The sequence below is a fragment of the Gekko japonicus genome, unplaced genomic scaffold, assembly GCF_001447785.1.
Source record: "Gekko japonicus isolate JY-2015 unplaced genomic scaffold, Gekko_japonicus_V1.1 scaffold384, whole genome shotgun sequence".
In the NCBI taxonomy this organism is placed as follows: domain Eukaryota; kingdom Metazoa; phylum Chordata; class Lepidosauria; order Squamata; family Gekkonidae; genus Gekko; species Gekko japonicus.
This window is the reverse complement of record NW_015175980.1, coordinates 309,422-336,735: the sequence shown is the minus strand read 5'-3', so window position 1 is coordinate 336,735 and position 27,314 is coordinate 309,422. Positions and strand designations below refer to the sequence as shown.

General features: G+C 45.9%; 1 protein-coding gene across 1 annotated transcript; it reads right to left on the bottom strand.

Moving 5' to 3' along the window:
- Nucleotides 1–342: 342 nt before the first annotated feature.
- USP42 (ubiquitin specific peptidase 42) lies at nucleotides 343–27,314 on the bottom strand. Its single transcript, XM_015426200.1, has 17 exons — nucleotides 27,077–27,314; nucleotides 25,532–25,732; nucleotides 23,056–23,166; nucleotides 22,760–22,862; nucleotides 22,571–22,638; nucleotides 22,391–22,461; nucleotides 20,615–20,697; nucleotides 19,365–19,476; nucleotides 18,833–18,973; nucleotides 17,045–17,145; nucleotides 15,370–15,523; nucleotides 14,029–14,784; nucleotides 11,493–11,584; nucleotides 6,999–8,684; nucleotides 4,765–5,075; nucleotides 2,425–2,515; nucleotides 343–423 (listed from the first exon to the last, which is right to left on the bottom strand). The coding sequence occupies exons 1-16, from the start codon at nucleotides 27,312–27,314 to the stop codon at nucleotides 2,433–2,435; spliced, it is 4,311 nt and encodes a 1,436-aa protein (XP_015281686.1). The 3' UTR covers nucleotides 343–423; nucleotides 2,425–2,432.

Here is a 27,314-nt window from a genome sequence, read left to right as displayed (position 1 = left end):
CAGCTTGATAAGTCCGTGGTTTCCTTGCCTCCTGCGCCAGATGCGTACACTTGGAGTAACGTCACGTGAACAACGCAATCGACCTGAGTCGGTAACTAAGCAGCATTTGAGATGTTCTATTCCAGGGCATTAAATTTTCACTTGTGATATTTACATGGTAAATTGTTTTTTTTTTTTTTAAATAAGATCCAGCAGTAGAAAGGGTTTTTTTGCAGGGTGGGGTTGGCATTTTTTAAATTTTTTTTCCGTTTTATTTTTGGATTGCATGAAATTGTTTTTGTAAAAAAAAGTCTTAAAAAAAGTTCTTCGATGGTAAAATCCTGTACAGTATTTTGTTGAAGCACCAATAATGAATTGAAGAGAAATAATATTTTTCTTTATAAATATACTGCTAGTAGTGGTAAGATGTTTCCAGCAGATGATCTGAAAGGCAAGGAAAAGGGTCAATGTTATTCCTTGGGGAACCCAAATAAGAACATAAGAGAAGCCAACGTTGGATCAGGCCAATGGCCCATCCAGTCCAACACTCTGTCACACAGTGGCCAAAAATACCAGGTGCCATCAGGAGGTCCAACAGTGGGGCCAGGACACTGATGCCCCCCCCACCCGAAGCACCAAGAATACAGAGCATCCCTTGCCCCAGACCGAGAGTTCCTATCTGTACCTTGTGGCTAATAGACACTGATGGACCTCTGCTCCATATGTTTATCTAATTCCCTCTTGAAGCTGTCCATGCTTGTAGCTGCCACCATCTCCTGTGGCAGTGGATTCCATGAGTTAATCACCCTTTGGGTGAAGAAGTACTTCCTTTTATCTGTTCTAACCCGACCGCTCAGCAATGCCTGATAAGATACTATTTCATCTCAAAGTGCTGAGGTAATTCTGTGTCAGTGTGGCGCAGTGGTTAAGAGTGTTGGACTGGAACCAGGGAGATCCAAGTTCAACCTCCCACTTGCTGTGAAACTCACTGGATGACCCTGGGCCAGTCGCACACCGTCTCAGCCCTGGCCTACCAGGTTGTGGTCATCAAACAGAAGAGAGGGGGGAAACCACACATGCCCCCTTGGAGGGGCAAAAGAACGCTGAGTAAGTTAGTGTGCCACCTAGTGGCAATTTATAGCAACTGCCCCTCCCAGTGCTGCCTCAAGCCATTCACAGCAAAACTCCTTGCACTGGTGATTTCAGCACAAGAGCACAATGAGCTCAGTCGTGGGCACAGAAGTGGCAGGATTTATTTAAGGAAATGGTTAGTTGTTTCTTTAAAAAAAAAAACACTATTACACAACAAAGTCAATTAAGGTTGAAGAAGCAGCAAACGGGGCTGCATAAAAATATTTGGTGTGCGCAATCCGTCAAGAACGGTTAATTCAGCTGCCCGGTTGTTTGGACACAATTCAAAACAGTGCTAAGGACAGGACACTTAAAAGGCAGAGCCTTCCATAACCGGCTATTGAAAAAAGACAGCTCTCTGATAAGACACCCGCCGTATTTCAGAAAGGGGGCAGGACGGGGCTTCAAGCGGGTTCTCTAAATTTGTAGGCAGGGTCACACAGGAAAAGGCAGCCCTTCAGGCACCCTGGCCTCCAAGCCAGTTAGGGCTTGTTAAGCTCCTAAAGGAAGTTACCTTTAGCAAGTGTGTATTTCCTGCAATGAACTCTCTCCACTTACCTAGAGAAGGAACACATTTTTTTTGAGAGAGAGATGGCACTTACTGAACTTCAAACTCAGTCTGTGAACACTGACAGGGAGGGACTAGGAAGATGATACTTTTCTGTCAGCTGAATTGGCTTCACTGGCAGTAATTCAGCCTGTATCCCCAGGGATGCCTTTTTTGTCGGGGGAACGGGGTAGGTTCCTGGCAGTCACCCTCAGGGAGCTGCTCCCCCTGCAGAGCATCCATGACGTAAGTTTGCCACAAGTACAGCCTTCAGGATAGGGGGTGCGTCATTTCACAGTTTTCGGCCCCCCTCCTGAAACTACTGGGAAAACCAAGACTGCAGATCTTACATATATCCCCATTGGATGAGGGCTGCTGTATGGATTCACACCACACATGCACTGGTTCAGATGGACAACTAACCCTGGCTAGCACTAAAACTGAACAAAGATGGAAGCTCTGATGTGAAGTGTTCCCCATGGAGGCTGAACTACGGTCCATGGAGAGCATCAGGCCACAGAAGTGCTTAATGGATATTCTGAGACTTGCTGTAATATCAGCAGAAGACTTTGGCACACCTGCTTGACTAACTCTGCCACCGCAGGAAGGTTATCAGTCAAACAGGCATCCAGGCCACACTGAGAGAGGCTGGGGGGAGTGTTGAAGCCTCTCCAGGTAAAGGACAATGTTCTGGACCACCCCAGCTCATTTTGGGCCTCAATAAAATAATTACTACGAGAGTATGTAGGAGAGCTGCAGATGCTTACCATCTCCTTTACTCTTTATATGGGATGTCATTGCTTGCAGATCTAGAGACTGTCCAACTGTGGTCTTTATGGAAAGGTGCCTCTGTAGCAGCTGAAACAGAAAATGTTCATGTTGAACAACAACAACAACAAATGAATTCCCGGTGTTGATGAACAGGTAGTGTCCAGAGAATTGCCTGAATTGGGCTCTGTCAAATGTCCCCCGCAACCTTATGGCAACCCCCATTGGTTTTTCAAGGCAAGAGATGAGCAGAGGTGGTTTGACAATTCAAATTCGAGATAGGGCAATTTTTTCCCTTGTAGACAGACCTGTGGCAGGGGTGGACAAGACAGGTTTAGATAAATTATTAACAGATGAAACTTCAGTTATTGCTAAGCTAACTGCTAGATTTTGCGCTCAGGCAATTAAAGTGTGCAGTAAATTTCAGTCCTGCTCCTCCAAGCCTTGACTTAGTTTTGTCCAGGAGGTCTATTATACTGCTCTTGTTTCTCTTAAATTCCTTGATTTAAATTTTTAAAAATGGTCACCTACGATGCTTTATGTACTTTATGATCTTTTAAAATATAATTTTATTTATTTATTTATTTATTTATTTATCACATTTATACCCCGCCCTCCCCGATGGGCTTAGGGCGGCTTACAGAGGCAAGGCAGAACCTTGCCATAATAGAAACATAATATACATAATAATATAAAACATATAATACATCATAAAACATCCTCAGTTTAAAACATGTGGCTCAATAACTTCCATAAATCCAAAGATAGCAGATCGTAGGTCCGAAGTTCCGAGTGGTACTTTCCACGGCTTAGGGCTTCTTCAATATTAAGATGTTTCCTCAGGGCGGTGGTGGTATAGTAGGGGCGGCGGCTCCTACTCAAAGGCCTGGCGGAAGAGCTCCGTCTTGCAGGCCCTGCGGAACTGCATAAGGTCCCGCGGGGCCCGGATCTCCCCTAGGAGCTCATTCCACCAGGTAGGAGCCGCCACCAAAACAGCCCTGGTCCTAGTAGCAGCTAATTTGATGCCCTTGGGGCCCGGGATGACTAACAAAGTTTGGGCCCCTGACCGTAGTGCTCTTGGGGGAACATATGGGGAAAGGCAGTCCCTCAGGTAGGCTGGACCCTGGCCATATAGGGCTTTATAGGTAAGAACCAGCACTTTTAAGCGAATCCGGTACGCTATTGGCAACCAGTGCAGCGCTTTCAGCACAGGCTGAATGTGGTCCCTTCTAGAGAGACCCATTAGCAGCCTGGCTGCAGCATTCTGCACCAGTTGCAGCTTCCGGATTTGCAGCAAAGGCAGCCCCATGTAGACAGCGTTGCAGTAGTCTAACCTCGAGGTGACCGTTGCATGGATCACTGTGGCCAGGTCATCGCGGTCAAGGTAGGGGACCAACTGCTGTGCCCGCCGCAGATGGAAAAAGGTGGACTTGACAGTGGCTGCCACCTGGGCCTCCATTGTTAATGTGGAGTCCAGGAGCACCCCCAAACTCCGAACCCCAGTTGCTGGCACCAAAGGCACCCCGTCAAAGGTCGGGAGAGGGAGCCCCAACTCCGCCCCGGCCCGACTCAGGCCCAGGACCTTCGTCTTCGCCGGGTTTAGTTTCAATCGGCTCAGCCGGAGCCAACCAGCCACAGCCTCTAATGCCCGATGAAGGTCATCGGGACTGGCCACCCAGCATCAGATAGAGCTGGGTGTCATGTGCGTATTATGTTAAATTTTCTGTTTCTATATTTTAACCATCGTTTTAACATGTATACCTGTACACCTGAACAATGTTGTTTTTGTCAACTGGATCTGGCCGTGGACCGTAATATAATGAAACGAACGAACTTCACGGTGGCCTCTCTGTCCAAGCTCCAGCCGGGCCCGACTGCCCTTAGCTTCTGAGGTCCGGCTAGCCTGAGCCATCCAGGCCCCATCTTAAGGGGAGGGGGAAAGGATCGCCCCGCCTTACTCGCAAGCCCAGATGTCTTTCCCCCTTCTCGCGGTCCCCGTGGGAGAGCCACTGCAAACAGGACTCCTCTGCTGATGAACCAAGCTGCAGACCAGTCTCGCTGCCCTCCTCTCCCTCGGCTGCCACATTTGTTATCTTTCCTTTGGTTCAAATCAAAAAGACATTGCGCCCTAAAGTTCCAACTGGCTTTTCGGTTTCATCGGTCAAGGGGCCTGCTGCCCCTCCAGAGACCTGGGTGCCCAAACGTGGCCATGCCTTAGAGGACAGGGAAGAGAAAGGGTTGCCCTGCTGGAGGAGACGCAGCCTCGGAGGACGGGGGAACAGTTCTTCCCACTGACCCTCCCCACTTTCATCCTTGGGGATTCCCTTCCAGTCTCTTACCGTCATGGTGGTCTGTAGAGAAGTGGCAGCCTCCTCTGTCACCACCTTCTGCGCACTTGGATTTCCAGCAGGCCGCAGCTGCTCCATCTTGGGCCTGCCTGCCGTGTTTCTGACAAGCCCCCGACAAAGTTTCGGTTGTCTCCCAAGTGCCGTTGCCTTCCGCGTGAGCTGACTTTGGGACGTGGGGCTCTAGAGGCTCGTTGCAGCTTTCAGATCTCTTTGCACGCTTCTTCCTCTTCTTTTTCTTCTTCTTGTGTTTATGGGCCTCTGTCTCAGAGCCTGATGCAGAGGGATCTGAGTCCTGGTGATGCCTGAAGAAAATGGGGACAAGTTAATGGGGAAATCTATGGCAACACCCTGCTCCGTTCCAAATGACAGGATTTCTAGAGGCAGCCCCCGGTGTGCAACGTATGCTGCCTGGAGGGTGAGTGCTGTTCCCATTTTACAGATGGGAAACTGTGCTTCAGAGAGGCACCTTGCTCCGGGCAGCCTTATAAATCCATGCGTGGTGTGAAATTTGATCTCTTCAGCTCTGTTACCTCTTTTAAATTAAAAACAAAAACGCCTGCCTGCCCACTTCAGGGTATCCTTCTGCTGGGTCGGACCCTTGGCTCACCCAGCTCAGAGCCCAACATAGAAACACAGAGCTGGAAGGGACCCCCACCCCTGCACAGTGCAGGAAATTAATAGCTACCCTCCCCGTGACCCCTGCCCTATGCCCAGAGGAAGGCAAGAAACCCCCAGGATCACTGGGCCAATCTGGCCTGGAGGAAAATCCCTTCCTGACCCCAAAGTGGCGACTGGCATTACCCTGGGCATATAAGAAAGGGCCACAAGAGCTGGAGACTGGCTCACCCTACCCTCCCTCTCATACAATCAACGTTGCCATCGGAGACAGGTCCAAGCTGTGGCCAGCACCATTTCAGAGGAGAATTTAGCTGTTCAAAAACTGCCACAAGGGCCGCCCCAGGCAATCTTGTCCTCCCCCTGCCCTTTCAAGGGCCCAAACGGCTGGGAGGGGCTGGCCTCGGTGGCCAACATAATAATGTGTAGCCTGGCCCTCAGTCTCCTCGTCTCTGTACTCCATGCAGACAAGGGCCTTTCCCAACGCCTGGGACCCTTTCACCTGAGGCTGGCTGTGTGCAAAGTGGGCGCTCTGCCACGGAGGTGCCACCTAACCCAAGAAGACCCAGTGGCGGCAACACAGTTTCCTGACATATCGAGTGAGCGGGTGGGGCAAATGTCCCTGGAGAGTGGCTTCGAGTCAAGAGCAGGCTACTGTAACCTTGATAGACCAAGGGGCTGTCTTGAAACCAGGGCATCCTTTCACTTTTGTTTTAAGTGAGAACGACAGTCGTATTCAGAAGTTCTTTCCCACTGGACCTCAGAATATGAACTCAGGTTCACCCAGTCCTCAGTAAAATTTCCCGGGTTTGAAACCATCTAACACGGGTAATTGTGAGAGCTTTGGTCCTTTGTTTTCAGAGATAAGAAATTAGTATTTTATTGCTGAAGTCTGTATATAATTACACCTCCAGTAACTATTCTGGTTTTGCATTATTTTTGTGCCTGAACTGCATTTTGGAACTTTTTAAAGTTTGCAAATTATTTGACTGAGACCCAAGTAGTCAATTGTTTTATAAGTTATTTCTCTACAAGATGCACACTGAAGAAATAATTTGAGATGGATCTAATTGCAGATGCCAATTTGTTGGATAAAGCCCTGTTAGGTCCTGTGCAGTGTTCCCTCTAAGCTGAGTGAGTGTGAGCTAGCTCACAGTTTTTTAGCCTCCAGCTCACAGATTTTTGTCTCAGCTCAGGGAGGATTGCTCCAGAGCAAACTAACTTATGCAGTAGCCAAATCGCCTGCTCAAAACTTTAATGCCAGTAGCTCACAAAGTAGAATTTTTGCTCACAGGACTCCTTAGGGGGAGCATTGGTCCTGTATTGAATCCCCCCCCTTCTCTTGGTTTATTTAGCTTATTTTTTTGTTATAGCTTTTATATTACACTGTGATGAGATAAATTAAATTTTGTAAAAATTTCCTATTAATACAGTAAAATTATTTTTTAAAAAAAGAAAAAAAAAGAGCAGGCTACTGTAATCTTGATGGACCAAAGGTTTGCCTTGGTAGAAGGCAGCTTTGCATGTCTCCCCACATGCCCTCTTCATTAACAAGCAACTTCAAGAAAAATGTAGGAAAGAGCCAGGTCCAGCTTTCTCTTCTCACTGACCTGTAATCTCTCTCTCTGTGTTTATCTTTCGACTTCTTCTTCTTCTTCTTCGACTTTTTGTGCTTCCGGCTCTTCTGCTCCTCGAGAGGTTCGCTCGGTGAGCTCCTCCTCTGGCATTTCTTTTCAGGGTTGCTGTCGCTGCCCTCTGGGCTGGGGCATTTCCTTTTCCGCTCCTTTGGACGCTCGGCCCCTGGATGCAAACTGTGCTCCTCGGGCACCGGCGCCTCTCTCTCTAGGGGATATTTCTCCGGGCGCTGGGAGGGGACCGGACAGCGGTACATGTCTGCTTTCGAACTGCTAACATGGTCCCTCTCTCTTTCCTTCACTGGTGGGTCGTGAGTCCATCTGCTTTTGTAATAGTCTTTATATGGTTTGTTGTAAATATGACTAGATTTGTTATCGTCCTTCTCGCCATGGCAGACTTTTCTATCCTGGCTACTTTTCGCTATGTGGGAGGAATAATAGTAGCTATCGGGTCGGTATTTTTCCCATCTCCTTGGGATCTCCTGATGATAACCCACTCTGCTCCACGACGGCTCTCCTTTCCAGGGGCAATACTGGCTCCGTTCGAGGTCTGCTTTCTCTCTGCTGTGAGACCGGGGCCAGGGGGACTTTCCTAAACTTCTTCCAGGGTCAGGGCTCGAGGGGAATCGGTACTTGTTCCCGTTGTAGTACTCTCTTCTGGAATACCCCTGCTTCGTTGGCTCCCTGCTGTAGCAACACCTTTTCTTGTAGTGATGCCCATAGTTCTGGCTGTGGCTGGCTTCCCGCTCTCTGCTTTCTGAGCGGCCTCTTTTCGTTCGCTCTGTGCTGAAGCAACACCTTTTCTTGTAGTGATGCCCATCATTCTGGCCGCGGCCGGCCTCCCGCTCTTCACTTTCTGAGCATTCTCTCTTGCTTTGCTCTCTGTGGTAGCAACACTTCTTCTTGTAGTAATGCCTGTCGTTCTGGCTGCAGCCGGCCTCCCGCTCTTCACTTTCAGAGCGGCCTCTCTTGCTGCGGTAGTGCTCTCGGTCCACTTTTTTCGAGGTACCAACTTTCTCCTTCATCAGGGATTGGGACTTTGGCTCCTGCCTTTCTGCGTCTTCTCTGAGACCTTCGTTCCCCCGCCTGGGCCCATCCTCGTCCTTTGAACTCTGAATCTCTGTACCCACATCGAGCCTTGCAGCAGAAGCAACCTCAGGGAGTGGGGCATCCGCAGCATTCTTCATGCCATTCGGCGTTTCTTGGCTTTTCTCAACAACGTTCAGCGCGACCAGCTTGAGAGGTTGGCATTCAGCGTCAGACTTCCTGAAAGGGCTTTGCGCCAGTTTCTCTGCTCCCTCAGGTGTCCCTCTGATGTGCACAGGGCTCTTTTTCCAAGCAGCTTTCCCTTCTTTTGGTCCTCTCATTTTTGCGGAGTGATCCTCCGTGTCGCCTTCTGTACAGAATTCGGCGTCTTTTCCAGGTGACTTTGACTGAGGGTCACACTGCCCGCCGCTATCGAGATGGGAATTCTGCGTTTCTGCGGCAACGCTTTCACAGAGGTTGTCTTTGGTAGAAATGGGTTCGGGGTCAGAAGGAGATGGGAGATCCTGGATGTTGCTGAGAAGGTTGGTGAGGATCTTGCTGGGCTTGTCGCAGGGAACTCTGCTCAAGGCTTCCAAACAGCCATCCTCCTGGGCAGTTTTCTCTGTTCCGCTTGCACTGTGCACAAGAAAATAAAGTTATCAGGTGGGCAGCTGCGTGAGTCTGCGGTCTGAGCCCGGTAGCACCTTAGACCAACAAGCTCTCCCGGGTATAGGCTTTCAAGAGTCAAAAGCTTGTCCCTGGGAAAATCTTGTCGGTCTTTAAGCTGCTACTGGGCTGAAATCAATATTTCTTAACAGTGGTCAGGAAGGGAGATGCACGGTACCGGCAGAGGTAATAAAGCCTTTTTCGAGAAATAAAGGAAAGGACTGGGTACAGTATAAAGACATGTTAAAACCAGTGGGAAAGTCGTTTGAAATAAAAATGGAAGAAGATCTAGCATTTAAATATGGTTGGTTTCAATATAGACAAATAAATGAATTATTTAAAAAAGATAAAAAAACCTTTGGCTTTAGGAAAAAGAATAATGATATTTAGAATGTGTGGTTTGAGGGAGGGAAAAAATGTATTTCAAAAATGTATAAAATATTGTTAAAATGGTATACAGAAGATGAAACAGTTAAAGAACAAATGATAAAGTGGGCGGTAAATATGAATAAAGAGATAATGATGGAGTCTTGGGAGTTTTTATGGAAAAATGCACTGAAAATATCAACATGTAATAACTTAAAAGAAAATTGTTATAAGATGATGTATAGATGGTATATGACACCAAAAAAGATTGCTAATATGAATACTAATATGTCGAATAAGTGTTGGAAGTGCAAAAAAGCAGAAGGCTCATTTTATCATATGTGGTGGACATGTGAAAAAGCCAAAAAAAATTGGAGTGACATTCATGCAGAGATGGAGAAGATTGTGAAATGCAAATTTAAGAAAGAACCGCTCCGAAAAAAATTGCAAATATGAACCAGAATATGTCAAATAAGTGTTGGAAATGTAAAAGCCATGAAGGCTCATTTTATCACATGTGGTGGACTTGTGAGAAAGCAGTTGACTTTTGGACAAAAGTCCACAAGGAAATGCAAAAAATTCTGAAATGCTCTTTTAAAAAGGCACCGGAAATTCTGCTTTTAGGATTGAAAATGGAAGAAGTCAATACAACTAAAAAGACCTTATTCTGGTACTTAATCACAACAGCGAGAATGATTTATGCACAATTTTGGAAAACAGAGAAAGTGCCAGAAATTGAGGACTGGATACAAAAAGTTCTGTTCATGGCAGAGATGGACAAAATTACGAAGAAGTTGAACAATAAAGAAGACGACGTGTTTTTTCAAGAATGGAGTGACTTTAAAATATATCTGGAAAAGAACTGGGATGTGAAACAAAACTTAATATGTTTAGATCAATATTAAGTCAAATGATGTTATCTTTAGATTGTAATGATAAGAAACTGATATTGTTGATGATATGAAGTAATTTGGTGCAGGGGTGGAAGCATTGTGAGAAGCCATTGGAGGGAGGGGAGGAACTAGGAATGGGGTAGACAATTGATAGAATGAAATGATTTAATCGTACATGTTGTATTCCTGAGAAAATAAAATTTGTTTACCAAAAAAAAAAAAAGAAAGAAAGAACCGGAAATATTACTTTTGGGACTAAAAATGGAAGAGGTCAATGTGGCTAAAAGGACATTGATGTGGTATATGATAACAACAGCCAGGAATCGGAGAGTGGATTAGAAAATTGTTGTTTTTGGTTGAAATGGACAAGATGACACGAAAATGGAATAATATGGAAGCAGAAGACTTCTTTAAGGACTGGAAAGACTTAAAAGACTATTTAGAAAATAACTGGGATGTAAAAGACAATTTATTTTGCTTTAATAATTATTGAAGGTTGAGTAATGGTAAAACAAATGGATAAAGGTATAAATGCAATAATAATAAGTTACCTATTGAGCTTACAATAAGAGGAGAGATGGAAAAGTGATGATTAAGAATTTTGTGGGAGGTCGTAGCACTGTGGGAAGCCATACGGGGGGGGGCAGGGAGGAGGGGATGTATTGGGTTAAAATGTGGTTACGATGAATTTGATTGATTATATCCTTAATAAAATGTGTTTTTTTAAAAAAAGGAAGGGAGATGCACGGCAAGCTAAGAAATCATCGTACTATGAATCTCCTGAAAAGAGTTCTCGTTCAGAAGTGTGTCAACACGGAGCAACTGCCATCATGCGGTTTCACAAAGCAGCCCCACAACGGCTTTGTGTCTCAACAAACTTGTTAGCCTTCCAGGGCCATGAAGAATTCTCGACAAATGGCTGCTGATCCTGCCAAGAGGCCCAAGGCAATGTTTTTAGGAAGCAGGTCTCATCTGCTTCCCCGGCACACGCCTCCCAATAAGCAGCTTCAGCACGTGCCCTTGCTTGTAGGCCTCGGCTGCCCTGACATGCTGGCTCCCCACCCCCACCCTGCTGTCTGGTCCAAACGCTTCCCATTCCCCTGTGTTCGGAAGAAGCTTCATGGTGCACCTCAGAAGCATGAGAAGACGAAGTGGGGAAACTCAGGAACTCTCTGATCAGCACCCTACAGCAAAGCAGGTAGGATCCTCCCCAGCAAATCAAAATGTATTTGGACAAGCGTTGCAGGATGGGAGGGAAAATGTGAAACACAATTTCAAAGAACCCCCCCACTCCTACCAGATGACCTTGTGTGCATCCCTAGCAGAGAAGAGTGCAGAAAAATATAGGCAAGAGTGCCAAATGGCCCCATGCAGGGATGTTTTCCCCAAGTTTTCCAGGAAGTGTTAACGTGAAATGGATACGAATCTATGAACCCTGCCAGATGATTAAAGTCAGCCAGGCAGAATTCCACGTGCCCTTCTGAAGCCCAGACAGAGCTCTCCAGCAAGATGGTTGTACCTGGTTTCTTCTGGCGATGTTTTCAGTTGTGTGTATCTGAAGGAGTCCAAGATCATGTCTTCGGGGACCGGGGACAGAGCGGCAGGTGGTCCCTGTTATGAAGAATGGAAAAGGTTACTAAGCGGGCAGAACCAAGGCGATCTATCGACGAGATGGCACGTGCCAGAATCATGTGAGGAGTGAAGTGTGTGGCATCACCACAGCTTTGCACTGCACCCACACCAATGCAAACCACAACAGTCAAACCAGGGCTACCATTTGGCTGCAAAACTATTGTGGTAGAAAAGAGCAAGAGTCCAGTAGCACCTTAAAAGACTAACAAAATTTGTGGCAGGGCTCATACCCCGAGAACAAGAGGGGAAAAAAAGCTGTATGCATGCGCTAAATAATGCAAAAACAATACAATATTTATGTATAATAGTAACAATACAATGCAAAATTGTGTGACAAAAACACAAATGGAAGAGAGGTCCAAAACACTGAGTTGACGAAATTTTCTGGACTATCCAGTCATTTCGAAGGGCTTCATCTGAACTGGACCATGCATATCAGTTGTCTCCTAGTTTCCATCCATTGTTGAATAAGAACAGCAATATATACAATACTTCAATGCATAACTCTGCAAGCAATCAACAGTTTCTGTGTAGAGTTATGGTTACAATTTCGTCAACTCAGTGTTTTGGACCTCTCTTCCATTTGTATTTTTGTCACACAATTTTGCATTGTATAGTTACTATTATTCATAAATATAGTACTGTTTTTGCATTATTTAGCACGTGCATACGGCTTTTTTCCCCCTCTAGGGCTCATACCCTGCCCCAAATCTGTTTGTCTTTAAGGTGCTACTGGTATCTGAAGAAGTGAGCAGTGACTCAGGAAACCTCCTAACCCCGCCACAAATTTTGTTAGTCTTTAAGGTGCCTCTGGGCTGTTGCTCTTTCCTACTGCCACAGGCAGACCAACACAGCAACCCATCTTGATCTGGTTTTATTTATGTTATTTATTTATGGTCCCGCCTTTCTCACTCAGACTCAAGGTGGATTTCTGCCAGGCTCGGGCTGTTTGACCAACTGTACCTGCTGTATTACTGCCTTGATGATTGCTGAACCTATTGTCTCACCTATAAATCCCTGCTTATTGTTGTGACCTTTTTTCCCTCTCTTCCTCCATGCTGTGTAGTTCTAATGGCCTTATCGCTTACCCTTGCCTGCCACCGCATTCCGTGGGGTGGGGGAGTGAGTGTCCATAGGAGTAGGGAGGCTAGCTTCAGTAAATCTTCCATGCCGCCCCATGAGACATCTTTCACACCGGAAGGTGTCTTTGAAGAAGAGTCTTTGATTAGCTAGAAGCGGACCGTTTATCTCTCATGGTCTGTGTAGTAAAGCTGACGTGTCTGAGTGGAATGTGAGATTGTAACTATATGCATCTCTCCTGCCTTGGCACCCCAGTTCTGGCAAAGAGTTAGATCCCTGAACATCTCATATCTTCTAATAAAACTTTCAACCAAGAAAGTGTGTGTGAAGAGTGACTTGACTGGGAACCTGACAATTTCACAGAATAAGTCAGTACATTTAATCAGGGTGGAGCATCCAGTAGCATTTGAACTTGCAGAAATCTGGGAATCAACCAGAGGTAAAGCCCAGTATAAATTTTAACATGACATGTTAATTGAAAGCAAAAACTACAGAGCAGGCACCCGCTTATGGCAACACACCACGCGAACTCTGAGTTAAGGGAAGTTTGTTCCAAGAAGAGCCTATCCAGAGCTGTGCAGAGTCAGTGCTGGCGCAGATACGATACAGAGCCACGCTTAATGCCCGGGGCTAGTGAGAGCCACAACAGAATCCCAGGAGGCCGTGCCTCACATCACATCACCCAGCACCAACCCAGACATCACGACCTGCTGTCCGCATCAACAAGTGCATGTGGACACCTTTCCCACGTCCCTTTCCTCACGTTCATACCCACCTGCCCTCTGAGGAGCTCAGACCAGTGTGCCCGGTTCTACCCACCCACTCCCTCTAATTTTAATCTTGAGCCGATCCTGTGAGGTAGGTTAGACAGCCACAGCAAATGTCAAAAGGTCTCCTTTCCTTCCCCTTGGATAAACAGCACTGTATTTCTAGTCACGCACCTGACACGCCTTCCTCAGGTTCCCAAGCCCCAAGAATCCTGGCACCATTGCCATAGACACCAGTGCCAGTGTTCCCTCTAAGCTGAGTTAGTGTGAGCTAGCTCACAGTTTTTTAGCCTCCGGCTCACACATTTTTGTCTTAGTGCAGGAAGGATGGCTCCAGAGCAAGCTAATTTATGCAGTAGCCAAATTGCTCGCTCATGACTTTAATGCCAGTAGCTCACAAAGTAGAATTTTTGCTCACAAGGCTCCACAGCTTAGAGGGAACGTTGGACACCACCCTCCCCAAACAGAAGAATGGGGGAGGAATTCATGCCAGAAAAAGGAGACATGCATGTTTCTTGTGTGCCCGGCCTTTCTTACAGGGCCTACCAAAGAAACCACAGCCAAGACAAAACTCACTTTCCCATGCAATCCATTGGCTTTTGAGAACGGGTTTTCTACAGATTTCCCAGGCTTGGCTTGGCAAGCGACATCCTCGGGCGGCAGACCGTTCTCTTTCGGAGCCTCGTCGACACTAATAGCACCATTGACAGCGACACTTTTTAGTGGCTCGTGCAGCAGCGGTGGCGCCTCCTCCTCAGCACTGTGGCAGGACGCACAGGAGCTTTCCGTCACGTTTCCCACGCTCCCCGTTGGGATGCCGTTGAAAGGCTTGGGGAGACCATTCTCTTTCACTGGCCCCTTGGGCTCTTCGTCGGAGTCTTCCGAAGATTCGGGTCCGTACGGGACCAAGATGCCCGAACTGAGCTTGGACTTGCCGTTCACCACCGGCGTGGAAGAAGGTTCGCCGGCGGGTGGTGGTTTGGGGATTCTGTTAGCAGCCGAGGCGGCAGAGGCGCTTGAGGTAGACTGCACCGCGGAAGGGTTAGAAACGGTCGAGGAAGGGACCGGCTTATTGAGGTTCTCCGCGGAACAGCTGTTGTGAGAGGCCGTTTGGTGAGTGGACAGCTTGTTAATACTGATGGTGATCTTCTGCTTTTTCGAAGGGTCGGTGGCACTCGCCGAAGCCGATCTATTGAGCGTCCAGTTTGGGACAGAAGTCGCTGAAGGGACGGAAGCTGGCCTTTTGAGGGGCATGGTGCTGGGGCTGGCCACGGAACTGCTGGGCGCTTCTTTCAGGGACGCAGACCCATTCAAATGGTTTGAATTCTGCAACTATTTTTAAAAAATAAGATGAGGAGGACACATTGGGATGAAAACATCTGACATCTGAGAAGAGACCCTGTGCCCTGGCTTTACCATCTCTAGCCCGCCTCGCTAGGTAAATGTAGACCAACGGAGCGTGTGGGAACATCATTATGACTGTCACCCGTGGACTATGGTTTAATCTGAAATTTATTTCTGCTCATGCACTTTATTTGACAACTGTACCAGCACTTTAGGATCGTGATTTATGCATTTTAGGATAACCGAACTGTTTTTGGTAAGCCGCCCTGAGCCTGCCTGGGTGGGCAGGGCGGGGTATAAATTGAATAAAATAAACAAATATATATATATATATATATATAAAATGTTCCCTTGCTCAGTTCATATGTAACATCAGGCCATGGTTTAGCATTACGAGGATTCCTCCCATTCCCAAATCCCTGGGCTCGGATTCTCCCCTCAAGTGCTGCAATCTAATAAGTCTGTTTCCAAGCTGGAGTAGTTCTGCATACAAAGGTGGTGGTTCAGGAAGTAAGGCTGTGGCTTGCTGAGGGACTCGTTTTGTATCCCTGGCTTCAGAAGAGAGAGAACTACCTTCATCATGTGTGGAGGGAGCTGCGGTCCAATAAACCCTGGCGACGTCTGCTTGTTATTCACCACTCGCTGGTTGATAACTGGCCGGGGAGAAGACCGCCCTGGGGTGTGAGCGGAATTTGCGTGTTCACTGCCGTTCTTCACCTCGTGAGACCTGGCCGAGAACGAGACAAGTGACCCACATTAGCTGGATTTTGCAGTGATCCCGGAACTGCCGTGATGAGCTCCTGCTCTCCATCAGGGCTATTCGATTTCTCTCTCCCCCCTGCCGTTTTCTTCTCCAAGGAGATCAGGATAGTTTAACCTCACATAGCCACCCTGTGAGGTAAGCTAGGCCCAACCCAGAGAGAGAACCAAGTATCACAGCACAGTGGGGATTTGAATACGGACTGCCCTCCTCCAAGCTCAACACTCATGCCACTATTGGCTCTATTCTAAAGCTAAATCCTCCTAGCTACTCTGGCTGTTTACTGCAGCCAAAGAAGATTTTTTTGGGGGGGGCTGTTTCCAGAACTATGCAAATAAAGCTCTGAGACCCGATATAAAATGTGATATCTGAATCACAAGCTAAATAAGATTTATACGGCAGGTATTTCTCAACTACCAGAAAGCATTAAACTGACTAAACAGGGTACACGGGTTTTTGTCATTTACAGTGGAAATGTCTTTACCTCCAGAAAAGCCAGTGAGGCTCAGTTGTTAAGAGTGTTGGACTAAGATCTGGGAGACCCGGGTTCAAATTCCCCACTCTGTCCAAAAAGCTTGCTGGGTGACCCTGGCCAAAACACACGCACTCAACCCAATCTACCTTACAGAGTTGTTGGGAGGATAAACGGAGCAGAAGGGAACGATGTAAGCTGCTTTGGGACCGACTGTATTTAATTTAATTGTGTTTAATTAATGGCACGAGGTGTACCATCAAGATATATGCATTTTGTATTCTGAATACCACTTAACAAGTTTTGCTTATATATGGTGGAAAGATCCTTACCTACTGGACCCCTAACTGCAGAGATCTTCTTACGGATAAACAGGACTGTGACTGACGTTTTGACAGGCTGACATCTACCTATCCATCTATCTAGTACTGCTCATACGGCTATCACCTTAAGCGGAAATCAGAACCAAAGAAAATATTTTAAAAGACCTTACTCAGCATTATTTCTCTTATATTTGATAACTGCGCCTGTGAATTCTGCCACTGAGAGGGTGGCACGATCACTGGTATCTGACAGTAGCCATGACACCTGGGCTCGCACATTTAGCAGCTCCGTACCTTTAAGGAAAGGGGTGACTAAATTAGCCGTCAACTCATCGAATATAGGACACTCCAGAACAATGTTCCCTCTAAGCTGCGGAGTCTCGTGAGCAAAAATTCTCCTCTGTGAGCTCCTGGCATTAAAGTTGTGAGCGAGCGATTTGGCTACGGCATAAATAAGTCTGCTCTGGAGCCATCCTTCCTGAGCTAAGGCAAAAATGTGTGAGCCGGAGGCTAAAAAACTGTGAGCTAGCTCACACTAACTCAGCTTAGAGGGAACACTGCTCCAGAATCATACGTTCAATGGTTTCGACTGTATAATATGAGCATCTTAATCGGTCTAATGAAGACTCACTAGGAGCCGAGCTGTAAGCTAGCCCGGCAGGAAACATTTTAAGCATTTAAGCATATATATACCTGATATAAAAGAGCATGTAGGCTTGCTGACTCAGAACGGATCGGATGTCACTGACTGAGACCGTGGAGTCGTTCATCTGGTACCACTGCCCGTTGCTGGCCTGCAAAAGTAATGACTGCGATCTTAAATTCCTTGAAGTGTGCATGCACACAAAAGCTTATACCCAGAAGTAAATATTGTTGGTATTTGTTTGTTTGTTTTATTTGACTTATATCCCACCCTCCCGGCATAGCAGGCTCAGGGTGGGTTGCATCAGATTTGGTAAAAATACAACATACAAAAATTAACACAAGACAACAACAAACTACAGCCCTATCCTTTATCCGGTGCAGTTGTCATTAAAAGGTGCCGCTGGAGTCAAACTTTGTCAGGAGAACCAGTTTCTCCTCCTTCCACCTTGAAGTACTCCCTCCCCCACCAATTTTCCAAATTTTACTCAAACGCCCCCCCCCAAACAAAACAAAACAAAACACAAACACCACTCTCTAACCTTGGCCCAAAGACAGCCTGCCATCTAGTGGAAGAAAGGTACAGCACAAGTTGTACCATTAAGGTATACATATTTTGTTCCAACAGATTAGCAAGTGGCAGATTGCCATACCCCATACACACATTTTTGCAGTCTTCTATAGCCAAGAGCTGCCCTGACCTGGATAGCCCAGGCTAGCTTGATGTCATCATGTCTTGGAAGCTAAGTAGGGTTGGCCTCGGAAGGGAGACCCCCGAGGAAGCCCAGGGTTGCTATGCATGGGCAGGTCATGGCAAACCACCTCTGGATGTCTCTTGCCTTGAAAACCTTGTGGGGTCACCATAAGACGGCTGTGACTTCACAGAAGAAGAAAAAGCTGAGAATCAGTGAGACACAGTCGTTAAGTGTCAAAGGCCAAAGGAGATCCAAGTCCAAACTTTCCCCCAACACCTTGTAAATTGGGGCCTCTCTCTCTCTCTCAACCTAACCCACCTCATGTAGTTACTGGGGGGGGGGGAGTCAGCCATCCTCCAAGGAGCCCTCCTCTAACGGAAGAGCCACTGGAGTGGCAAGAAGGCTCTTCATTCATTCATTCATTCGATTTATACCCCGCCCTCCCCGCGGAGGCAGGCTCAGGGCGGCTTACAGACATATATATATATAAAGATACATTGAACGAGAAGGCTAAAGAAAGACTTCAGACTTTGCTCAGTGCAGAGGGAGGACTGGGTTAAGGATTCACCCCATGCTGAGGAAAAAAAGGAGATGGGGAAGATGCAAGGGTGCTGTTCTGAGCTATCTGAGAGGAAGGGCAGGATTTTTCAAAAGTTTTGTATAGATGGTGCAGTTAAATTGGGGAACTCTTTGCAGACATCAAATCAATCAGCATGCCATACCAGAACTGCCAGTAACTATTATTATTAAATACCTGATTTAAACAAGCACTGGCCTACCTCACGTGGCTGTCCTGAGGATAAAGCACCCTGAGCTCTTTGGCAGAAAGGCAGGATCAAAAAGTGGCATTACTGTCCATGTGCCTCTTTGCTTGCTTTTACAAATTCTTTGTGTTTTAAAAAACACACACCTGCTTTTAATGTTTCCCAATCTAAAGCACAGGAAGAGAATGCCATACACCCTGTACTGCTGTGGACATCACTGTGTTTGTATTCTTTTCCGTTCTGCACAGAAACGACAGGCCAATCCGATGTTCCCAAGCGGTTTCCACCCCCTCCTTTGTCTTTCGACAAATCCTGCCGACTGAGCATTCAGTTGGGGCTCAATCCCACAGACATTTTAGAGCGAGAGAGAGAATATGTACCTTGATGTAGCAGTAGTAATGTCCTGCATGGCAGCTGAAGCCAGCATGCACCATGACTGCATATAACGCATAAATAACTGGGTCTCCGCTTGACTGGGACATGTATGGGCGCATATCAAAATGTTCGGAATATTTCACTTCCTGAAACAGAAAGGAGAGATGTGCATTTCTCTGAGGTGCTTTTAGCAGAAGAAACAATTCACTTCCTGTCTAATTAAAAGTCAAAATAAATAAAAGCTCTGTGCATCATAAAAAAGGACCATCCTGGCGCAAAAATGTTTTTCAAAGTTCACGGCTAAACAGCAGAACACAGAACTTTAAAAGGGGCTCTTGACAACACGCATAGCAAGGCCAAAAATTTGTGTCTGATATTGAAGGACTTGGTTGTGGACAAACCGAAAGGAAATTAGAGGGCTCCGTTAGCGCCACTGTTCTTTTCCTTCCTAATCCCTGGAGCCAGAGTTCCCAGCGTAGTGCTACATTCTTCATGAAATCTAACGCAGATATAATTGCAGTACTCAAGTTTGGTTACCTTTCCAATTTTCCCACCGTTGAAATTTGCAAACCGTTTTAGGGACAGGGTGAGAACGTTTGAAGCCCGATGGATTGTCAATCTTTTTGAGGCAGGAACCATCTTTTTACACCTAAAATGTAAATCAGAGGACACGCAGATCAGCTTCCGAGCCTATTTTTCCCGTACATTCATCTGATTTTCCTGAAGCTCAAATTACACTCCGCTGGTGCTGGATATCGGTATAGATCTAAGTCTTGGACTTTCATACATTTATGGCATCTTTTTGAGACAGAAACTTCTAGAAGCAGCCAATGAAAAACAAGGTACCCCAGAATGTTCCATCCCTCTCAAAAACCCCACAGTCTCCAGGTAAGGAGAGGAGTGGCATAACTTGCCATTTATTAAATCATGTGGCTTGCATCTGAAAGATCTGTTTCCGGGTATAATTCAACGTGTTGGAAGGCCTTAAGTTGGCATACGGCTGGGATACTTGTCTAGCCCACCAATTCGGATCCTCTCTGTACCTGCAAAGGTCAGGACGGTGGTGGCAAAACACAGGGCCTTTTTGGTGGCGGCACCTCACCTGCGGAGCAAGGCTCCCTCTAAACCGTGGAGTCTTGTGAGCAAAAATTCTAATTTGTGAGCTACCGGCATTAAAGTTGTGAGTGAGCAATTTGGCTGCTGCATCAATTAGTTTGCTCTGGAGCCACCCTTCCTGAGCTAAGACAAAAATGTGTGAACCGGAGGCTAAAAAACTGTGGGCTAGCTCACACTAACAACTTAGAGAGAACACTGCTTTGGAGCGTTCTCCCCTTCGAGGCTCGCCTGGCACCTACTATCCTTTACTCAGGCTCTTAACTAAGGAATTCCATCTTTTAAAAAACTGTATTATAGCCTGGGAACTGTTTTATCAATCGCATTCTCTACTCTACATGTGTTTACATCCTGGCTTGCTTTTATTGGATTGTTTTTATTGATGGGACTTGTTTTTTATTGTCTGTTTGCTTGGGTTTGTATTATTGCTCTGAGCTGCCTCAGGCTGGTCTGGAGAGGTGGCATACAAATTTTCTGAATCAATAAAATAAGAATGCAAGAGCACATGCTGTACTGTGTCATCACAAGAGACTTATGAATGACATCTATAAAACCAGTGTACACTATTTTGTCTGGTGGTCACGGATCAAATGCAAGCCAAATTATTTTGAAAACTTTACAAGACAAATGGGGTCAAATCAGATTTATCAAAGAGAGCTTTATTTCCTTCTTACTTGCTACATTTATACGAGTTTTCATCATCCAGTTGTTCTGGTTTGACAAACAGCTCCAGAGCTTTGTTTACACTTTGAGCGGTCTAAAAAAAAAAAAAAAGGAAAATGAGAAGCAGAAAGAAACCGCAGTGAGTTTCACAAGTTTTTAAAGACTAATTCGCAACAGAACCTCCATGGCTTACCTTAAAAAGGAAACCTTTCCCCCCCGCTGAGCAGCAAGTAACCCACAGTGACCCCATTGAGGTCCACCTCACGGGGTTTTCAAGGCAAGAGACGGAACAGAGGTGGTGGTTTGCCGTTGCCTTCCTCCGCATAGCCGCCCTAGCCTTCCTTGGTGGTCTCCCACCCAAGGACTGCCCTTTGCTTAGCTTCTAATCTTGAACACCACCAGGCTCGTCTGGGCCATTAGGGCTGTTACTTTTCCAACGCCCAAAGGATTAAAAGCAAGCCATCCAGAACTTGAAGAATGCTACACCAGATCCATCCCTTATATCCTCCCCAAACTGCCTACAAACACTGTAAAAATTATTTCCCCAGTCTTAAAGGGAGGCATCATATCTCGCCCTGATCTGGATAGCCCAGGCAAGCCCGATCTCGTCAGATCTCAGAAGCCCCGGTTAGTTCTTGGATGGGACCACCAAGAAAGTCCAGGGTTGCTATGCGGAGGCAGGTGATGGCAAACCACCTCTGAACCTCTCTTGCCTTGAAAACTCTACAGGACCACAGAAGAGAGGATCACAGAAATGAATGGCTATATACAGATCAGAAATTACCACAATCAATTTACTAATATACTTTCCAATCCTGTATCAATCTTCTCCGCTTAATTTAATCCTGCTTAATGCTCACAGTTGTAATTATATAAATATCATAATTGTATACAAACAATCACATACACATTTTTCAAATATGAACATCAAACCAGTCCTTCAAATGATACTTCAAGGCATCTTCCTTGCTTAATCCATATTGATCGCAGAAAAAGATACACTTGCTTTGATGTCCCGACTGTGAAGAAACCGGGGTGTGTGTGTGTGTGTGTGAAATGAGGATTTCAAGTCGACTGTTTGCCGCCAGGACCTTTTGTCAACAGAAGTTGCTACGTGTACATACATGGTGGATTCCCTTTGGACTGCTAACTGGAATACAGAAGAGGATTACTACATACCCATATTGGAAAAGTGGCAAAGTCCCGGGAATCTCCCCAGTGGAACAACTCAGAGCTACAATTTGCAGTTTTGGGAATTTTCTCTGTGGATTCTTCTCAGGATTTATGTGGTGACCTTAAAGTATCATTTGAAGGACTGGTTGGATGTTCATATTTGAACATTTGTATGGGATTATTTGTATATGATTATATTTATATGACTATGAGCATTAAGCATGATTAAATTAAGCAAGGAAGACTGATATAGCATTGGAAAGTATATTAGTAAATTGATCACAGTAACTTTTGTTCTATTTATAACTCTACAGGGCCGCCATAATTTGGCTGTGACTTGACAGTGCTTTCTACCACCACATCAAATCTCAGTGTCAGGACGAACGCTGCCTTAGCAACAAGCAATATTTACCACTCTTACAATTTTCATATATGCAACAGAGTCTTAAGACTTTACTGAAATGGTATAGAACTGGATCCCATGACAGTATTCCTACATTTTGGTTTGGACCTCAAAATAAGAGTCATTCCAGTATAGCTTCCCCTCCCTCAATGAATTTAGATGCCTTGAATTCGGTTTTTTCCCCCCCCCCCCCCCCCCCCAGTTCTCATACCTTTATCTCCAATGGAATATCCAGGTAGGGATCAAAAGTATCAGAAACTGCTTTGCAGTTCATGCACTTTACTGAAAAGAAAACAAAAGGTGTTCAGTACAGTACAAAGCAGTGAGAACTGAAGTCCCCAGCACCATACACCAAACCCATTCTAAGATGGAAGCCTTTTAAAAACGATACCTCTAGATCTCAGATATCCTCCAAATATTTGATAAATGAGAGTAGTGGCTTGTGAGTATCGATCCAACCTGGAAGAAAGTTACAGAAATAGGTGGATTACTTAAAAGTCAAAGGCCTTGCTTCAGTGTACATACAGGGGAACAGATCCAAAGGTAAAAAACAAAAACAGGAATACTGCTAACAACTCACTTGTTGCTACCGTTGAGACATGCTTTCTGCATAGCATCAACAGTATAGCGGAGGAATTCATGCGCATCTTCCTGACTTCCGAAACGGAAATGCTTTGCTATTCCTGATAAGTAAAGGAGATGATATTTAGCCTATTGTGGTCAATCTACATGAAGAAGCAGCGTAGATGTCTAACAAAGAAAACCAACGTAAACATAAATGCATATGAAGATCTGGCTTTAAGCAGGCAACATAAACTAGATGCCCCCCTCCCCAAAACCCAGATTTATTTAAAAAAAGAAGTTGGCTTGGCTTACGTCGGAGGTCATTGATGACAGACGTCGGTTTGATGGTGTTGCCAGAGTTGGAAAGGGCTAGGTTGATGTGAGACTGCATGATACACATCATACAGAATCCCTGCTCGTGACCTGAACAGGAAGAACATATGCCAAATGGTAACCCCGCAAATCCTTGGGCAAAGAAGGATCACACATTGCAAGAAACCACAAAATCCATCCTCTTCTGTCTCCTCCCTCCCCTCTGCCACTCAACTGCATTGGAGTCTATGCTTTTGGCAGCAAAGCCAAATGTTCTTACTGGCCAGCCATTCTAGTCCCGCTCAGCCTATGGGAACTCATTTCCTCTTGTCTCTTAACAGTTGCATGAATGCAGACGGAAGCACAGTGAATTCCCATCAATCCAAAAATGTATTAAGAGACTATGGGATCACTTAATTAATATTCGGTAAAATGATACAACTAGGGGAGGCCAAAGAGAATAAGGGAAGCACTTTCTTGAGAAAGGGCAGTCATTTTGAGTACACTGGAAACAGGGCTGACAATCATATTTTTAAAAGTGACCAGTTTTTCTTTCATCTCAATAGATTATTTATGTAATGTGCTCTCTTAAAATCTCGTTTTAACTGCTTTTCCTTTCTCCTGGGAAAAAACCATGATAAAACAGAAGAAAGGCGCAAGATTATTTTATTTAATACACATTATACTCTTGATAACAACTGTTTTAACAAATTCTTTTTTGTGTTATTTGTACAGATGGGCATGAACCGGGAAAATGGATGTTCGTCCTGGTTCATGGGGTCACACAAACCTTCACGAACTCCCCATTTAACGAATTAGTTCATTTTGTGAGGTTCATCATGCATTGTGTGTGTGGCCGAGTGCTCATCCGTCTGAGCCATTTTAGCCCCACAGGTCTTACATTTTTTGAAGGGGGCCACTCTCTCTTTTTCTTTCGATGACATCCCTGAGGAGAAAATTCTTCCCCTCAGAGACAATTGTTTTCAGCTCGCTAAACTCAGTACTCGTTCGATGGCGGCAGAAAGAGAACTGAGGGGAGAGGGCAGGCTCCGCTCAGGTCAGGTGGTATTTTGGGCGGGAAACCGCCTCCTGTATGGAGCCTAGCCCTCTTGGGATGAACATTCTAGAATTATGCTCGCTAGCTCCTCCCGGTGGGCGGCCTGCAGTACTGCAGTCCCATGTGTGCCTGCACAGAAGCCTCTCTCAATGAACAACGGTTACAGGTAAGCAACCACCGTTTTCTTCCCTCCTTTCTGCTGGTGGAGGCTTCCCAAGGGCAGCAGAATGGAAGGGGGGGGTATCTTGCAAAAGCCTTTTAAAGGGAGCGCTGCGTGCAAGTGAAGTCTGAGCAATGAGTTCACCCAGAAGTGAATGAATTCACTGTCTGGACTTCACTTGTGTGCAATACGGCCCGCAAAAGCCATTTAAAGGAAACATTCCCTTTTGCAAGTGAAGTCCAAGCAGCGAATTTACTTGCTTTCAGGTGAACTTGCCACTCGGACTTCATCTTGCAAAAGACATTTAAAGCGAATGCTTGGAAGCGGCGGGGAGGAGTGAAAGAGATTACTGATATGGCTTCCATCTATTTCAGCCTAACAGCTGATGGATGTACCAGCCCCGCCAGTAGGCTGAAATGGATGTGAGCCATTTCAGCAATCCCTCTCATTCCCACCCCCTTGCTTCCCACCATGAGTCCCACAAACCTCCAAAAACCACATGGAGGGCCATGGATAGGGATGAACCGGCCACGTTTGTGGCAAAGTTAGGTTTGTGGTGAGGTTCATGCCCATCCCTAGTTATTTGTATTATAAATGATGTTTCTATGAACTAGCAAAAAATAAAACCAAGAACATAATTCCTCTCCCATATGGCTACCTTGAAGCATACAGGCTATGTTCGCAGAAGAAAGAAAAGAAAGGTCTCCTGCCTTCTTTATGTACGCCTAAAATTTTTGCGAAGTGTATACATGGCTGGATATATCTGAATTGCTAATGTACATTTCAAAAGCAGAAATATACTGGCTGAGATCCAAGGAGCTACTTTCAGTCACTCCCAATGCTTGGGCATGCCCAGGGGGGCTGGGGGCTTCCCTTTCAGTAGCAGCCCCTCCCCCAAGCCATACTGCAAACTGCTTTTTTTTTTTTTAAGTCCCTTCCATTTTAAAGTGGTTTGCCATGAAGCATTTGGAAGGTGCAAGACGAGGAGAAGTGGTTCAAGAATCTCAAGTCCAGTTGGGGGCTTGGAACTAGTGACATAGTTCTGGGCTCTAACGTACCGTGTGTAAATACATACGAAGGAAAAACACCACCACCACTGCACTAGGGTGACTTCCATTTTGAGAGCAAAGTTCAGACCCGCTAAATACTCTCTGGCTTATTCCAAAACACCGGGCTGAGCAAACAGAGAAACATCTCAGCCTCCCTTTCAAATGTCAAAAAAAAAAAAAAAGGCAGAGAAGAGGCAAAGAGATACTCACAGTTTTTGGAGTGTTCCAGGGAAAGCATGTAATTGGCTAGAGGGGGCGTGTAAGTCAGACACTGTAGAGCAGAGTTGACGAAACATGTATTGCCAAGGTTCTGGAGGCCAGCTCCGACTTTGTGCGTTTTTTGCCATTTCAGGCACACCTTCTCGGCTGGAAAGAGGATCTTCTGCGGTGGAGCAATGCCATCACCGAGAGCTGCCAAAGACATGGGTTTGGAAGAAACTGACATCACTAAAGGTGGAACAGAGCAGCAGGTTGGACAGCTTTTAAGCCCCATCCGTAGAGAGTGGTTCTTTTTAAAAGACCCAACAACCTAGAAACCTGCCAAGAAAAACAAGCGCAGATACTTCCTTTTTTTTGGTCCTTATAGCTCTCTTCTGAGTAATTTATGGCAAGCCCCCTGTTAACTTACACAATACTAAAAAGGATAACTCGTCCTTATATGAGCAGTACAAGTTTTCGTTATGGGTTTAACTCGCTAAGCTGAGATCTCTGGTTGCTGAGCTTACTGTAGAGACACAGAACGGGCTGCTCCTACGCTCCAGAATCCTCCAGGGAGAATGAACCCCATTGGTGCAGCTGCACAGACCAAGTGGTGACCCAACGGGAGACAGCAGAAAGGAACTTATCCCACTGATTCAAAGCATAGCTTTTCCCTGGACGGGAACCATGTCATAGGGATACGCGACAAAATGAAGATCACCTCGGTCGGCTAACGCAGTGTGTGGTGTTTGCACTGCTGTGACCAGATGGCCCAGGCTGCCCAGAACTCATCAGATCTTGGAAGCTAAGCAGGGTCAGTCCTGGATAGTATTTGGGACGGGAGACCAGCAAGGAATGCTAGGTTTGCTACGCAGAGGCAGACAATGGCCAACCACCTCTGAACATTTCTTGCCTTGAAAACCCTAGGGCAGGGGTGTCGAACTCATTTGTTACGAGGGCCGGACCTGACATAAATGAGACCTTGTTGGGCCGGGCCATGTGTGTCATCAAATGTAATGCCAGGTAGCGGAGATATAAGCTTTATAAAGGACACAAACACAAAGCGCTGTTTTTTTTTTACTTAAAATAAAAACATGCTTAAAACATTAGCACCTTTGCAATAGTTTGTTTATTGAACAGTATCTGATAACTGACACCTCTTGCTCTGAATTACTGCATCAAAATGTCTGTGCTGTTGCAATCTTGAGTATGCTGCTCAGGTGTGTATCTGTGAGCTGCAAACCTACGATGACACAGCAGCAGCAGAACTGGAAGAAGAAGCAGAAGACAGCCAGTTCCACTGCGGGCCTGATAGAAGCCCTATGTGGGCCTGATCCGGCCCCCGGGCCTCATGTTTGACACCCCAGCCCTAGGGGGTTGCCATAAGTCAGCTGCTACTCAATGGCACTTTCCACCCCCAATGTTCTCATCGATTCTTCGGCATTTAAAACGAGAAATAGAGCAATGCTCATCTGCAGAAGAAACTCCTGCATACAGCCATACCAGAGAAGCATCCCAAAAGTTTTGTGTGTGAGTTCTGTAAGGCGGGAGACTTACACTGATCCTTCTGAGTGGAGGGTTTGGATTTATCTGGAACTGATGAATTGGAATAAACGGCAGCCCCTGGCACTGGTCCCAAGGAGATCTTGCGTTTTGGAGCTTCCAGAGACGACACAGTGCTCCATCCTCCAGAGCCTGATTCCATCTCTCCAGAAGCCGGCACCAGGGAGTTGCCGGGCTGCTTCTGACAGCCAGAAGTGTTTGAGGACTCAGATGTTTTGTCAACTATGGTCAT